The sequence below is a fragment of the Crinia signifera genome, chromosome 1 (assembly GCF_055691185.1).
Source record: "Crinia signifera chromosome 1, ASM5569118v1, whole genome shotgun sequence".
NCBI lineage: Eukaryota > Metazoa > Chordata > Amphibia > Anura > Myobatrachidae > Crinia > Crinia signifera.
In genome coordinates, this window is record NC_139217.1 from 72,197,089 (window position 1) to 72,214,048 (window position 16,960).

Genomic DNA, 16,960 nt, shown 5'->3' on the forward strand with positions numbered 1-16,960 from the left:
TACATCCGTTGACCATCGTTTCATTCCATTCATCCAGGAGACTCCAGAAGGACACAGAGGACTATCTGGATCGAAGTCCTGAGTTTGCAGACGGTTTGCTTTCTAAAGCATTGAAAGATATTCAGTTGGGAACATTGGATGTTAACAAAGCGGCCATACTTTATGGCATACCTCAGAAAACTTTGCTACTTCACTTAAAAGCCTTATCGGCAGGCAAGCCTGCATATTTTAAAAACACAGCTCAAAATTGTAATGATGGGTATTTATACAAGAACAGTGCAGACACGTGTGCTGTTCTTCAAAAAGTAGCCCTGTGGGCAAGGGCCCAGGCGGAGCATACAGAAAAAAACAAACTCAGTCTACTTGAAACTACGGAACTGAAACTCCCAACAGCTTCCAGTTACCTCCACCAGTTAACTCTGCAGAGAATGGTTGCTCAGTTCAAAGAAAAAAAAGAAGCTTTGCATTGTGAACCTTCAGTTCCCACTGTACAATTAAAAATTCCTCAGGTACGAGTGAGCTCTTTGCCCAAACCACAGCCTGATTCCTCTGGTCTTCTGGATGTTGTGTATCAAGCTTCAAAAAACTCTGCCGTTACAGAAAGTTCATCTCTTCAAAAACTAAAAACCATACTTCCTAAGCAAAGCAAAGTTGAATGTTCAGGAAGTATAACTCGTTCAAATGTTGATTCCTATGTTTTTCAAGGGGACCATTCTCCTTTGTGTCTTAATTCAAAGAACGGGGCTGGCGACATTTCTTCTGATAACCCAGATGACGACCGGAAAGACAAACAGCCAAGGAAGAAACGTGGGCGCTACAGACAGTACAATCATGAAATTATGGAAGAAGCTATAGCAATGGTATTGAGTGGAAAAATGAGTGTTTCTAAAGCACAAGGAATCTATGGCGTACCTCACAGCACTTTAGAATACAAAGTTAAAGAACGAACTGGAACACTGAAGAACCCTCCGAAGAAAAAACTTCGTCTGGCAGACTCTAACATATACAATGTTGTTAATTCAGGGACTGGTAACTCCAGAAACAGTAGCAAGTCTTTGTAGATTATTTGTGGATTTATAATGCTTGTGTATTACTACACACTTCTACTGTACAAGGCGACAGAGTGTGACATAGCATGCTCTGTAGATACAGTTCTTCACCACATACATGCCTTTTTAAAATAGATTATTCAGGGTTTTCACTGTGGACAGAATTATTTTGTTGCGCACTTAATTCTGATACTATATATTGAGCATACGAATTGCTTAAATAGATGAAATTCAGGGTTTTTGGTTCATAGTTATCACAAAGCTATGATTAACACTCCTCAGTACAGTTACGATGTTTAAGTCAAAACTTCCAATATCAAACTTTGACAGTTGTAGAATATGTCCTAATCTAGCTCATGGGTTTTCTACTTACGGTTTTTAAGTCTTACTGTGCCACCTACAGGCGCAGATACTGTAAATCACGAGAAGTGATATGCGCGGATGCATGCAGTATTACTTCAGTCCAGATTAACAGCACTCCTAAGCATCCACATATACTGTTTTGTTTTTTAGACTACAAAAAAAGTTTGATAAAATGTTTAATATTTCAAGTGTATAGAACGAATTAAAATGTAAAAATAAAATATTCCATTTTAATGACAGCATTTATCAATGGGACAAAACCTAATGAAACAATCTCCCATTCCAGTTGTAGAAAGTCTTAGTGTGACTTTAAATGAACTATAAACCATAAAAATTTAACTTTATGAAAATAATTTATTATAGACTTTTTCAAAAATGAACTTTTACACTATGACAAGAATCCTGGAATGCAGGTTAGAGCATGTTCTTAGTGTGCACAAGATGAGCTTAAGACTTGGATTCAATGTTCTGGTTAGTAGATTTTACCTTTTTCGATATATATTTTTTCAAGGGTTATCACACTCCTGCTATCGATGGACCTCCAATGTAACTGTTTATGTATTTGCTGCTGCCGCATTTTAGATTTTTCACAGACCAGTTTATTGACGTTTGCTATTAACCAAACTTGTAATTTGTTTCAGGGTTTCAAAAAAAATAAAAAATGTACCACACTTAATTTATAACAACCCCCCTCCTTCCCCAATGTAGAATCCTTGTTCTTTTTCTATTGTTTGTAGTAAGAAGTAGACTTCTTACTAATTCTTACTATCCCTTCACAGAATACTCCATTGCTGTGGTTTGCCAAGCAATTACACTGTTTTTCTTACCTCTGAAAGTTAGAGTATATTCATACATCAAATTTTTATTGCAGTTGCTATTATAAATTTAATGAACTTTAAGCAGCCATTTCTTTGCACAAATGCACTTAAATTTCATTTTGGATGTTTTTTTTCGTGCATGGGTTTTGTTTGCTTAAAAACCCAACTTCTATGACCTTTGTTACACTGTTTCTTTTCTCATGAAAAGCGGTTTATTCTTGCATTCAATATCCTATTTTTTTTTTTACTTAAGTATTTTAATAGTAAATTAATGACTACTTTAGTTCAGGCAATATACAACCTCATTTTGATCTAAAACATACATCGCTTTGGTAAGCAAGAAACTTTTCACTGTAATTGGAAAATAAAATGACTCTTGCCATCAGGGATAGTCTTATTTACAGCTTTCACTACTTTTCTATCCTTACATTTTGTACTACTATTTTTTTGTAGGGATGTTCTTGTCTATTTTAGATTTCAATATTGAAATTATACACAACTCATGTGTTTGTCTATTTCCAGTCCTTTTGCATACAGTGCTATTTATTTTATTATTTAATCAATGCCTTTCAGTAAAACAAACAAAATTCATTTAGATCTGACTACTTCAAAAAGAACTGAAGGCAAAAAGTAAGCCCTTCAAATTATTTGAATGTTTCTGAAATATTTTATAATGAAAACAAAAACACAAAAAACAAATCTGTGCCTCTGGTTTCTAAGTCTACTGATTGGTTAAATTGTTTTGTCTTGTTTCTGACCATTTTATATAACATTGTATATTAACTACTGAAAATGATTAGTTGTTTACAGAAATCTACCAGTTTGTAATATTATTATTATTATTTTTTTTGCATTTTTAACTTTGAACATTTCCATTGTCACTTCCATTTCACAGTAATTTGGTATAACTACAGTTTGTGGCTGCCTTGATTTTTCAATTTATTATTTTTTTGTTTAATATAAACTTATTTTAGGCAGTGAATTCTATTTATGCATAAATCAATTGCACTATGATTCATGAATTATTTATTACAATATTTTCTAATGAATTTCCTGTATCTGTCATGTGATGTAAATGTACTGTAAAAGTGTTTTTCTTTTTGTGTTTATAAAGCTAAATCTGATTGTATTGACTTCATGGTTTGGTTAATGTATCCTTATATCTATAATTCTAAACTATACTATAATTTTTTTTACATACACTGAAAGTACAGTAACTTTTAAGCATAACTATGTATTTATGCTTTATAATGCCACTGGAGAGAAAAAATCACAAATCAAAGCAGATTTACATTTCTTTCAACACAAGATGGTGTAACCTAATCTCTGATTAAGAACCAGTCAAACAGCTAGGCTTATTGCCATGGAGATCTCATGCCACTGAAGAAATCGTAATCCATTAATATGATCTTCAATTACAACGGACCCAGTTTTTGCAGCTTTTAAGAAACCCCGCACAATGCCTCTCTCATTAAATACATTGGTCTAACCGCAGTCATTTTTATAACAAATTTCTGCCCTTTTTTTTCTAATTGTCTTTTTTTTTTTTTTTTATTTAAATTGTATGTCATATGGACCATTTTCCAAAGTGCAATGTTTTTTTTAAATGCATGTTCTGGTAAATAGGTATATTGACTACAAACTGTCCAGACTCATGTCTTTTATATAAAATTGTATGCAAGTTATGCTAAACTATAATCAGGACATCATCTGTATATGCTGATTAGTTATCTTAACATCACAGTAATGTCAGGACTGGCGGCTGTGTTCACTTGCACAGAACAATACTTAATTTATTCAGTCAGGCACCTGAATTTCCTTTAGCCTTTTATTGTAGAAGATCTGCCATGCTGCAATCTCTTTTGGATGTGTGTACTGTATACCAGTGGTTCCCAAACTTTTTTTGAATCACGGCACCCAGGAGTATTTAAACATTTTTCAAGGAACCCCTAGGATAAAAAGTTTCTTATTGAAATTGTTTTTAAAGAATATAAAATTTAAATGTGTTTTATAGGTCATCCTTGGGTTTAATTATATGGGGAGGGACAGTATTCACTTATGTTTGTTCATAGTTTGATTGACAGCCACAACCACTGGTTTTGCCTATTACAATGACTATAAATAATTTGCACAGTAACCTAATATGCAGGTACCCAATCCATTGGGGTGGGGTGGGGGAATCTGTGATCTGCCTTGCTCACACCATACTGGGGTAAAAAAAAATTCTCAGCCATCAGCTCAGTGTTCTATGTTGAGATAATACAGGTGAGGGGATCATGGTGGCACCTACTGGGCTGATATAGAATTAGGTTATTAATTTATCACCATGGACACTACTTTTTTTTTTCTCTCTAGTTCTTGCATACTTTTTTGAAAAGTAATTTACTTTTTACTCCTTGCAGTGATATGGGAGAGAAACTTATGGCTGGATGTTCGGACATAGCTCCAAGGGGATCAGTGACATAGCCTTTTAATGTGGGGTTTCGCAGAAAGCTCTTTATGCACTGACCTCCCTGTATTATTGTACTGTTGTGTGTTTATATATAAAGTACAATTGTACTTTTTCAGTTGTTTTACAAAGTTATTCTTAATCCATAGAGATAATTGGTACTATATTTGAGAACAAAACTGCCTCAGATACCCAACTTTAGCTAAAGAAATAAACATAGCAACCTAGCATCCTCACATTTGTTGGTAAGACTTAAGGTGGCCATACACTACAACTCGCAGCAGTGCATGACCATCCGATTCCCTTTGAGCTGCCCGGGACCTTCCCGGGCGGCAGTATCGCATGTGGTTCTTTTGCCATACAACTCCATTTTCTGCCACTGGGAGGGAGTCTGAGTCAGAGGGTGAATGTGCAAGCAGGTCCCACCTCCGATCTGATGCGCACGGATCTGATTTCAAACACATGCGACTTTTGGCCTATTTCACTCGATTCTCAGGCATGATCTGTCGAAATCGGGTGAAATCTGCCCAAATCACATAAGTTTATGTGGTCCTTTTTTTATTCTTGGGCACTCACTGATGTGGACCTGGAGGATTGCAATCTGGCATTCACAAACCTAGTCCCACACTTGTCCAAATGACTTGCCTGATGTCCCAACAAGCCACCACAGAGGACAGCACAGAGTTGACCAGACCTGCCAAGAAGTAACTCCTACAAATAGTTGTGCAAACTTGGGGATTAAGTGTAGCCACATTTCTAATTGACTTAATTAGCAGGATGGCATCCGAAGCACTCATCCCAGCAATACTGATAATTATGTTGATTCTGTTGAAAAAAAGAACAAGAAAGGGATTATGAGCGACCATTGATCAGTCTGTAGTGAACACTCATTTGATTCTATGATTCTCCTATCCAACTGCACAGGAAACAAAAGTATGTAGGTCCTAAAGTACAGATGTCTCCTAATGTTACTAGCCACCTTTTAATTTTGAGGATAAAGCTGGCCCCGGAATAGAATACTGTCATTTGCAGAGGTGACTATGGCTATAAATACTCCCTTGCAGCTGATCAGACTTTCAAACTGTCCACAATTTGTTAGGGAGATGCTCTGAAAAGCCTAGCAGTCTCCCTGATACATTAAACCCATTATATAGCTTTTACAGACTTGCTAAAACAAAGATATTTGATATATACATATTTGGGATCATCAATACAATTTCTCCATATTGGTTATAAGGCACAGTGGTGTAGATGCATTAAGCCTGATCAAGCACCAGCCAATCAACTCATGTCGTTTTTTTTTTTTTTTTTTCCAGCTTCCACTTTATGAATGCTTTATCACTATACCAGGTTTAATACATCTGCCCCAATGATACCTATGGCTACATATGATGTAAAATACAATACAATATTGAATACAAGTCCTTTTTATCACATAACTTTCAGATGTAGCAATCCACGTCTATTTAAAGCTGAGCCCATGGGTGTTTCTTTCGCAATCTCCCCCTGAAATTAATTTTTCAAAAGCAGGCAAGAATGTATTATTTTTTTTTTTTATGCTATATTCCTTTATTTAATTTTCATAATCCTATAAAAAAAGCAACAAGCATTACCAAGCTATTTCATTACATACCAATACCCACTCATCAGATGGCTTCTAGATTGACATACTTTAACCTCAATTAATCAATGCTTACATCGATTCATTAAGTACACAAATCATCCTATACCTTATCATATACACCCAAACAACATTTACCCTTTCCCTTACCCCTGTTGCATATATTACTTCAGATCCAATCCTCCTGCTCTACCAACTCTATTTCTTGCACCTCAGTTTGTTCTACCCTCTTAAAGAGTCCATATATTCTAGCATCGGGACTTAAGCTATCTATGTGTTATACCAAAGTTTATTTATCTATCACAATTCTATATACATTATCTATACTTTATAGTGGTCTGATTGCATCCACCGTGCCCATCTTTTCTCAAATCTACTTATAATATTTATTTTTCTAATATACATGTGTGTTTTGTGTTCTAGTGAATCATTAACTAATTTTTTTCCACTGTCCCAACTCTGGTCATTCCTGTGCCAACCATTTTCTTGCGATTTTATAACTTTGGCCATAGCAGTTAATTTTCTAACAGCTGATTATTTATATCCCCATCCTTGGGGTCACCCATTATACCCAACAGACATAACTTTGCATTATAATTCCTTTCTGGCATACCTAGCTCTCTTAATATAAGGTCTGTCTGATTCCAAAATACTTTAACCACCTCGCATTGCCATATCATATGGAGGAACGTTCCTCGTGTCTTCTTACATTTTGGACATACATTATCCTTATTTTGATCTATTTTTTTTATTTTATTTTTTTTAGGTGTAACATATACTCTATGTAGAATGTGTAGCCGGATCTGTTGGAACCTAATGGACTCCGTGGCCCTTGTTGGTGAAGCCAATGCTCGTTTTCATTCTTGATTACTAATTTCCCCCAGATCCAGCTCCCACTCTTGTTTGATTTTATCTATTTGAGTGTTTCTAATCTTGATTACTAGTCCCTTATATATTTCTGCCACCTTTTACATTTTTTTTTTTTTTCTTATCTAACATTCTTTAGTGGGGAGTCCTCAATGTTCACATTGGGGCACATTCAGGGTCCGTAGTTTTGACATCCAATTCCGCCTGTTCTAGCTTTTACATCAGCTAGACAGGCGGATTGTGTTTCAACCTTTCACCATTTAGTGTATTCAGGGTGAATTGAGGGTGGAACACCTCCTGGCGTTAAAACACCAGTAAGGCGAAAGGGGGCATGTCCTATTCGCCTGCAGGAGAGGTGCTGCAGTGCTCTAGTTGAGGAGTTCAAACTTTTTTGTTTTGTCCTAACTCTCCTGCTTCTTTCAGCCACATGCAGGGGAGTTTACTGGACACCCCCTCCCCTCTCCTCTCCCTTTAGACTTATACCCCTTTTACACCGCCGAATAAGTCTGGGTCAGCAGCGGGTCAGACCCGGATCATCGGCGGTGTAAATGGGGTATATCCGTGTCCCTTTACACGGATCCTCTACCCAGGTCCTGACCTGGGTAGAACCCGGATAGGACCCGTGTAAATGGTCCCGCTGCGGGTCCACAGCATGCAGCGCTGGGGAAGCTGTCTCCAGGTGCTGCAGGAGGAGGGGGGGTGTACCTGTCAGACTGAGGTCGGAGCCAGAGGGGATTATGTGCCCCGCCGCTGTCCCCAGGTGCTGGGAGGAGGGGGTGTCTGCAGCTGCTGAGGGGAGGTGGGGTACCTGTCAGACTGAGGTCGGAGCCAGAGGGGATGATGTGCGCCGCCGCCGCTGCTGTACCTCCCCCCACAGCCACGAAGAAATTAGTTCTAGTTCCCATGCGCCGGAGGGACCCCCGACACTGACTGTCTATTCGCCGCAGGAACTTCGCGGCTGCTGCACATAAGAAGGGGTAAAATTTGGTATTGGGACCTTTTACTCCGCATTGGGGATTGGTTAAAAAAAGAAAAACAAATCATTCCCCTACATGCACAGATAGTGCCAGCCCTTTACTGAATTGCCTCTGAGTACCTGGGCATTTATTTTAATTTTACTCTTTAGTAATAGAATGCGAAATAGTGTGACTCATTCCAATGTAATTATTAGTGCCCCTTGTATTGAATACGGTAATTACTATGGCTACAATTGGTATTGTCACAAATCCAGTCTGGTCTTGAACCGTGGCACTCAAACTCTTAAGGGAACAGTTGTCCCTGCGTAGAACATTCGGGCAAAAAAAGTTTTCAGAATTTCAAAGTAGTCCTCCACAGTTACTGATACTGTGCATGTGCATAGTGTACATACATTCCATAAAACACATATATATTTTTTTTTTTTTACATCAATACATTTTTATTAGAGAAACAATTTTATATGGGGTACAGAAGTAAAAAAAAAAAAAAAAATAAACATTGGTGAGAAAAGTGGGGTGGGGATAGGGTACATCCAGAAACTGGCATATAACATAATACTAATATTAGTATAAGCTCACAGGAACATCAGTAAAGTGTATAATAACAATCACATTCCACTAATAACAAAGTGTGGACACTGAGGGGCCCAATAGCGTAACATGAGAAATGAGGATAAATAGTGGGATGTGAAACCTTTCTGAAATGAAAATGTTATGGGTATTAGAACTTCCAACGATTAGGCGGTAGAGGTTTCATTCATGCGAAACTGGAGTGGGTCGGAATGAGAAGTATTTGGGAAATATTGGGCACCTTCGCCCTGTCACGTGTGCACCATGGGAGCCAACGCACAAAAGGGGAATTTGAAGTATAAGAATATGGAATGAATTCAGTTTCCATGAGGAAGTGGTATTTGTTTTAAGAATAACTTTAACGTCGGAAGGGGTAGGTTGCTTCCACTGTTGGGCCGGGTTGGCACAAGCAGCAATGAAAATATGGCCTAGTACATATCTGCTTTCAAAGGGAATAGTAGGGGGATAAAATGAAGCAACACTACAGCAGAATCCGGTGCAACCTTCATCTTGAGTACTGTATTGATCAATACTGTAGTATCGTGGGGCAGGATCAGAATATATGGAAGATGTGGCCCACACTGCCGCATAGTCTTCAACATGAGGGCCAAAATGTATGGTCTGGAGTGCGGTATAATCTATTTATCAATTTAATATGCATTTCAGTGTGATTGAGGCACCTGGACATGGTGTAAGAGGATAAGAAAATATTTTGCCACTGGGCAGGGGTGAGAGTTATACCTAAATCTAGCTCCCATTTCTTTTGGGCACCTGACTTACAAAAAAGATATGTCACATTTGGATTTAGATAGGAAGGGCCGGGTGAGGAGTTTCTGAGTGTCCGGAGAAATGTGGGTAGGGGGAAGCGACTTCCACCAATGTGCAACTTGAAGACAGTGCAGGTGTTCTGAGGAAGGGATGGAGGATTTTTGTTGTAATGAAGGGAAAGTAGGAGGAGGAAGTTTCCATCTAGGATGTCGCTAAGGAGAGAAATACCATGAGTTTTCCACCTATGCAAATTTAGTTTAGGGATTAGCCTTGCTACAGTGCTGATTTGTATGTTGGACATGGTGCATGCTGGTGAGGGCATGGTGGCGGACAATTTGTCCCAGACTCTCTGGGATGCTTGCGTAGATGGGAGCAGAGCAATATGGCTTGGTCTGAAGGGCTTAGGGATCCATAGCAAGTCTTTAAGAGGGAAAGAGGGGCCCGAGGCTTGTTCAATGTCCACCCACCCCATCTGTGCTTCTGACCCAGTGTAGTATTTAAGGGAGGCTAAAAGGCAGGCCTCCTGATACCGATATAGGTCATGTCGATTCAACCCACCTAGAGCTCTCGGGAGTACCATTCTGGACCTAGCTAGAGTGGGAGCTTAGAAGACAAGATGTGTTTAGTTAAAATGAAGGTGCACAGTTGTAGATATTTTTTTGGAAAATTGTATGGCATCGTGCGGAACAAGTACAGTAGGGAGAAGGGACATCTTAAACGCAGCCATATGGCCCAGCCACGAGACATCGTATGCTAGCCAAGGTTTGGATATGGTGGTTAGAGTTGCAAGGAGTGGGGTGAGGTTCGCAGAAAAAACATCAGAAGAATGAGCAGGAATGAATACGCCTAAATATTTGATAGGTTCCTTTTGCCCATTATATTGGTATGTTGTGCGTAGATGAGCTAGGGAAGGCGAGAGATTAATAGGGAGGGCATCTGTTTTTGTGGTGTTGAGTTTATAGTAGGAGACTGCACTGTATGCATCTAAAGTAGAATGGAGGAAGGGAGCGTGGCAGTGGGGTTGGTCACAAACAGCAGGACATCATCCCCCAAGAGACTAAGTTTATGGAAAGAAGGGCCAATTTTCAAACCAGGGACATTTTATATGGTTACGGATAGCGGTGGCAAGGGGTTCAATTGAAAGGACAAAAACAGAGGTGATAGGGGGCATCCCTGTCTGGTGCTGTTCGTGATAGCAAACTTATTAGATAAGAATCCATTGCTGAACACCCGGGCGTAGGGGAGCTATATAATGCGAAAATGGAAGTTAGAGTGTGGTCTTTAAAACCAAAGCGAGTGAGTAACTCGCGCATGTACAGTAGTTCCAGTTCAACCTGTTGAAGGCCTTCTCGGCATCTACAGACAAGAGGAGTAAATCCTGGTTTCCAGAGAGGGACACGTTTTTTTTTGAAGCGGTCTCCATAGGCATAAAGCTGCTACCACTATCTGGCTTTGGGACCAAGCTCCAAAAAGCCACAAATCACCCAACACTTATCTCTCAATTTTTACAAAACATTTTTATTTAAGAGGATGTTAAAAACAACTATTCCTGCCAAAAATATTGACTGTCTGACCATTAGTTTATTCAATACTGATTTTTTTATTTATTTTATTGGTATATAAAATTAAAATACATATTACATATACGTTTAAATTTTACATATTATACAAACATGTATATCATTCTTGTGTTATATACAATTTCATATATTAAAATATTTAAGTACCATGTGCAAAATTTAAAGTATATATTATATATCCGTATTATGTCTATTTTACATGTTGTGAATAAACCAAGTCATGGTAATCCATGATGCCTTGATTTATAGGCTCAGGTAGCAAACATTCCACAAAAAAGCAAATCGTAAATCTTCCTAGGTATCTTGCATTTCGGCATATGATGACGATACTAATTGTTTTTTTAGTTTATTATTCCATTACTCCATAATCATTTGTAGGTTTGTGTTCTCAATGGTGTCTTGCCATTTGGCAAAGCCTGTCTTAACTTTTGTTAAGACTTAAGGTCTATTTTTTTCCTAGTTAGGTCGTAAATTAGTGATGTAGAGTATACACAGTCCTGTTTGGTTCGTATCAGTCTGTCCAATGCAAATTTATTATCTATTACGCTTAAATGAGGCAATATGCTTTGTATATAGCTTTGTGTTTGAAAGTAAATAAAGTATGGGAAAACCATATTTGGATATTTTTTTTTCAATTGGTCTAAAGTTAAAATGTTTAGATTATTTTTATCCATAAACTGATATACATAGCATAAGCCTTGACGATGCTAGCTGTGGATAATGGCATTATTTTCTACAGCCGGAAACTCTGGGTTACCTAGTAATGACCTAAACCCAGATATTTGTATATGTAGTCCTCTTCATTTCCTCAGGGTTTGCCATGCCAAATATGTATTGTACAGTAGTGGATTATTTTTTACTTCCGTATTTAGAGAATTAGGTGAAATGTGTAACATAGTACTTAAATCAGTTTGTGATATCATAGATTGTTCTAAGTCTAAGTTTACATAATTATTTGTAATTCTTACCCAATCTAGTGCATATCTATAATTAGCTGCCATTGCGTAGTCCTCTGCAGATGGTAAGTTCACCCCTCCCAATGTTGTTGGTTGTTGTAGTTTGAATAGTGAAATTCTCGGGCGTTTGTTTGCCCATATAAATTTTGTTAACGCCTGATTTATAATATGGATGTCGCGTTTAGCAACAAGAAAAGGCATCATCTGCAGTATGTATAGAAGGCGTAGGAATGATACCATTTTATATAAATGGCATCTTCCCAAATATGAAAGGGGCAAATACTGCCACCTCATAAAGTCTTTTAACATTTGTTCAATGCCATGTGTAATGTTATAATTATACATATCTGTTATTTTTTGTGGGATGCGCAGACCTAGATAGCGCAGGCAATCTTTCGCCCAAATAAAGGGTAATCGCTGGTCCCATTTATTCATAGCGTCTGGGCCTATAGCTAGTGCTTCTGATTTTTTCTGATTAATTAAGAAACCAGATATCGATGAAATGTTTGAAAAATATTCATAAGCTTAGGAAAAAAGGGTTTTGGTTCTTTGAATAATAGCAAATCATCTGCAAATGCTGATATCTTGATATTATGAGCCCCTATCTTAATTCCTTCCCAAGATGTTTCTAGCTCACATGTACGAATTAGGGAATCTAATGCGATATTAAAGAGTAATGGTGACAGAGGACACCCTTGTCATGTGCCTCTGTATAGTTGAAGGCTTGGGGAGTTAAGACCATTTATCGTTAGATACGCCATTGGTCGAGTATACAACATACGAAATACTTCTATAAACTGAGATCCAAAATGTTGTATTTGCAATGTTCGTTGGATATGAGTCCACGATACCCGTTTGAATGCCTTATCCGCATCACAGCTTACCACCAAAGCATTACGAAGTTTTGTATTCTGAGAGTGATGAATCGCAGCAATTAGCATTCGTATGTTGTGTACCGATGTTCTGCCTTTCACGAAGCCATTTTGGGCAGGGTGTAAAGTGCGTTGTAACACATATTGAAGGCGATTCGCTATTAGCTTTGTAAATATTTTTTTCATGTCCTGATTTAATAACAATATTGGGCGATATGATTGTACTAGCGAGGGGTCTTTTTTAGATTTGGGGAATACAATTATTCTGGCCTCATTAAACCCAGGAGGTGAAGTGTGGCCTGTTAATAAGGAATTAAACAATGTTGTTAAATGAGGGACTATTTGTGGGGCTAGTATATTATTATAATCTGCCCCCAGTCCATCGGGTCTGGGGGATTTCCCTTTTTTTAATGATTTTAATATTGAAAATATTTCTTTATCAGTAGTTGGTTCAGTTAAGGATTTCCTTTCTTCCTCTGTTAAAGTGGGTAATTTAGCTTTTTTGGGGAAATCCATCCCTATCGTGGGGTCGTCTCTTACTGAAGTATATAAAGATTTGTAATAATGTAAAAATGGTTTCTGAGATTTGAGTAGTATTAGTTGTTTTGTTATTGTCTGTTGTCCCCATTTGATTGATAAATGGGGAGGGTGGGTATGGTCTAATCAGATTGGCTAGCAATTTGCCTGCTTTATTACCTTTTCTGAAGAATTTATTATGCTGGGTATCATATGTAAATTGTGCTTTTTCGGTGCATACCATATCATATAGTTGTTTGGCCTCAATACTGATTTTTAAATGTTTAAACTTATTAACTAATCGCAGCTTCTTTATCCAGTTTATTTGAAGTATCATGGGTATTTGATCAAGGAATCATCATGAAATTGGGAACCCTAAGGTAAATTTTCCTTTCCCAATCCAAAAAGTCAAACTATTTCATCTGCCTTACATTTTATGTAATGGCAAAAACACTAATTTTTTCAAATATTAGAAATAGTAGGTTAAAAGGACTATAGAGATCACAATTTTTTTAGAAAAATCGAGAAGTTGACGTAAGATTACTGTTGTATTGCAAACAGAATTGTTTTGACTCCTTTATTAACTAAAAATGGCAGACACACAGTTGAACTGACATGCTATGACCATAAACAGTTTTTGGAGCTTGGTTGATGGGTCAGACCGCACACATTTTCTTTCTCTCCCCAGTATCTTTTCTTCTCTCTCTCATTCGAAGACCCTTCCCCTCTGTGCTCACCTCCACTACACCCACATCCCCCAGGAGTTAGGCAAGTCATGGTGCTCCCTTTGTATAAAATTGTTTTTTTTTTTATTTTTTTTAAAGAAAAAACCTCTTAGTCCATCTAGTCTTCCCTATGGTAATGATGTGGCATAGACACAGCTGCCAGCATTACAGAAGTGGTGGCTCTGGTCACAACTTACTGTCTCTCTGGCTTCTCATGTGCGCACTGCATTGTAGAATTCAAAATGGCATGATCTAAAAGTGGTATTTTATTTCATTTCTACATGTTTGCTACTTCTGTTTACTGTTATTTGTCATAGTAAATTGTTTTATTTATACTTATCCAGTCCATATGGTAAATTATTAATTTTCTTTATTGATTTAAGTAAAGATATCCCCACTAAAGCACAGATTACATAATTTGTAAATCAACTACCTGAAGGTTTACATACATCTTTGATGGTGGGCCCTTGTGCTGGACCTGTTCTTCGCATGAGCAGGATGGGTCCTACGTCCTCATACATAGTGCCTCACTGACAGGTTGCTGGTTTTTGGGAATGAGGTGGCCTGAGTTGGCCAGTATTCCCAAAAATTGGGGCATGTTTCCCCCAAAATTCTGTGAGCAATGAGGCCAGGGTCTGCATCTTATGGATGCAGATTTCTTGGCCACAGCAACATAAATAGCTTGGTCATCCTTTTTAACCTGAGGGTCACGAAGATGGCCTGTGTTCCCACAAGTGATCTGATGCCGGTGTTCGGTAGCAGAGGCGGATGAGTCAAGTGTGCAGGAGGCCTCTATGTATACCTGCTGATTTTGCATATTTTCGTACAGCGTGAACTGCATCCATCTCTGAATCTGGCCAATAGAACAGGATTACAAAATGTTTTCATAAGCATAATCTTTCACGTAATACATTTTAAAATGCAATTTCTGTGTTTAGGCAGGTGTACATCCGTGTGTATTCTGTTATAATTTCCGTGTTTAAACCTTGGATCACTTTAGTATACTTCAGTAAAAGGTTTACGACATATCTTTCTATAGATCATTCTTAATGGGTTCTTTTCACATAACACTTTTTCTCTTTCGTCCATCCTGGTGACACAGCTCAACATTGGGATATAGGAGGGTCCACAGGAGCCAAGGCACCTATGCTGACTTCTTTGAGAGCATGCTCCTCCCTTCTGCATCCCATGATGCTTCAATTCATTTTAGGTGCCCACAGGAGTGGGTGCTGTGCTGAACTGGCTGCTGTCTTCAGCCATTTTGTGAGAGTAGCTAGGTGTTTTTTTATTTTATTAATTCACTAGTTAGTACAGGTTTTCCAGTGTGTTACTTCTACAGGAAGTTCACACACACTGAGAGTGCAGCAGAGGCTGACAGAAGCAGGTTTCCCTCCTCGCTGAAGCAGAGACTGGGTCTCTTACTACACTCTGGTGCCATTTTCTCTCCACACTGAGGAGCTGAAATTTGGATTACATGGCTGAACTGAGTGAAAGTCTCTCCTGGGCAGCGTCTTCCCTGGTGATCACTGAGGATCTATTGCAGCAGAACAGTCAGCTAAGTACTATGTACTTTATTCTTCACAATGCCTGATATTGTGCACTGTCTTTTTTAACACCTAAAAGTGTTCTACTGCTGCTCATAGGGAAAAGATGCCTGCCATGTTAATTTTCTGCTGATTATGTAGTGTAAATTAACATTTGTACAGATGGATCAGGGGGATTTGTGCCCCTCGTGTGAGTCTGTGCATAGTAGGGCTCAAGCTCAGAGGTCTGACCAGACTGTACCTACTGTTTGTAGACAGCTGCCCTGAGGAAGGATAGGATTGCCATACCAGCCCAGTAGACAAATAGCCTGCTACGCTTCGGGCTCGGTGGTTCGCTGCGCTTGCCACACTATATAAAATCAACTCCATGCGTAGTTGGATAGTGGGGGTATGAAATCACCCATGGGTGACTATACAATTAAAAATCGGGTCTTTACAATGAAAAATCGCATCGCATGCCTTTAGTGGCATGCGATGAAAAAATCTGGCGCCCAGATAATACACAAGTACCAAATCTCCTTTGCCTTTTTTCCTCCCAATCCTTCGTTGACCTCTATTAAAACTCCATTTCATGGAGTTCCTGCTTATTGCAGGGTATGCAGGACACTACTCGGTTTGTCCATAAAATGACTTCATTCAAGGAGCAGTATGCAAGGCTCCTTAGGTAATTTACCCTAGGCACCCCTTATTTACACCTCCCCTGCTGAATTTAAATTCTGATAATGAGGTGTGTGTACTGGGGACACCTTAAGTGTAGTGGTCTTTTCTCTGATATTGAGATATTTGATTCTAGCAGCCAAGCAGGCTTTGAATCTCTCAGAGGAGAAAAATAAGTGCCAGTGCAGAGTAATGTAGAGACTGTGCAAGGATATACAGTTACCTTTACCCTCACATGAGGGTATGGTAGCGTCCCTTTGGAAAGCATAAAAGACGCCTTGTATCATGTTTCTCAAGTCCAAAAGGTGGCAATCATATACCATAGTTCTACAGGAGCACAAAACTTGGGAGAAAAGTCCCCTCTGGTGGAGGAGCCTCTGGTCTGGTTAATTATTCATCTGCCTCATCTGTACAAGGGGGTGCTGTTTTTAAGGACCCCATAGAGAAAAAGCTTGGAGGCTGTCATACGGCTGGGAAAAGGGGTAGGTTTTTACCTTATGCCCTATCATGACATCTGCTTGGATGTTCTAAAGCCATGATACAGTGGGCTTATGCCTGGTGTACTCAACTTCAGCCTCACATAGTAGCTTTTGTGTTGACTAAACTGTTAAAGTGAGCTGCAGAGTAC

The 16,960-nt window shown here is 38.6% G+C and overlaps 1 protein-coding gene across 6 annotated transcripts in view; it reads left to right on the plus strand.

The window, feature by feature from the left end:
• The window catches only part of LCORL (ligand dependent nuclear receptor corepressor like), a 107,186-nt gene that overhangs the window by 72,426 nt on the left and 17,800 nt on the right, over positions 1 to 16,960 (plus strand). For 2 of the 6 annotated variants that reach the window (XM_083161507.1, XM_083161546.1), the window contains exon 7: positions 38 to 3,363. The exons of 3 other annotated variants lie outside the window; for them this stretch is intronic. In XM_083161507.1, coding sequence (XP_083017633.1) covers positions 38 to 1,061 — 1,024 coding nt within the window. In that variant the 3' untranslated portion in view covers positions 1,062 to 3,363. Of the gene's footprint in view, positions 1 to 37; positions 3,364 to 16,960 lie in introns of those variants that run through there. One more of the 6 variants, XM_083161592.1, reaches the window with a different exon arrangement.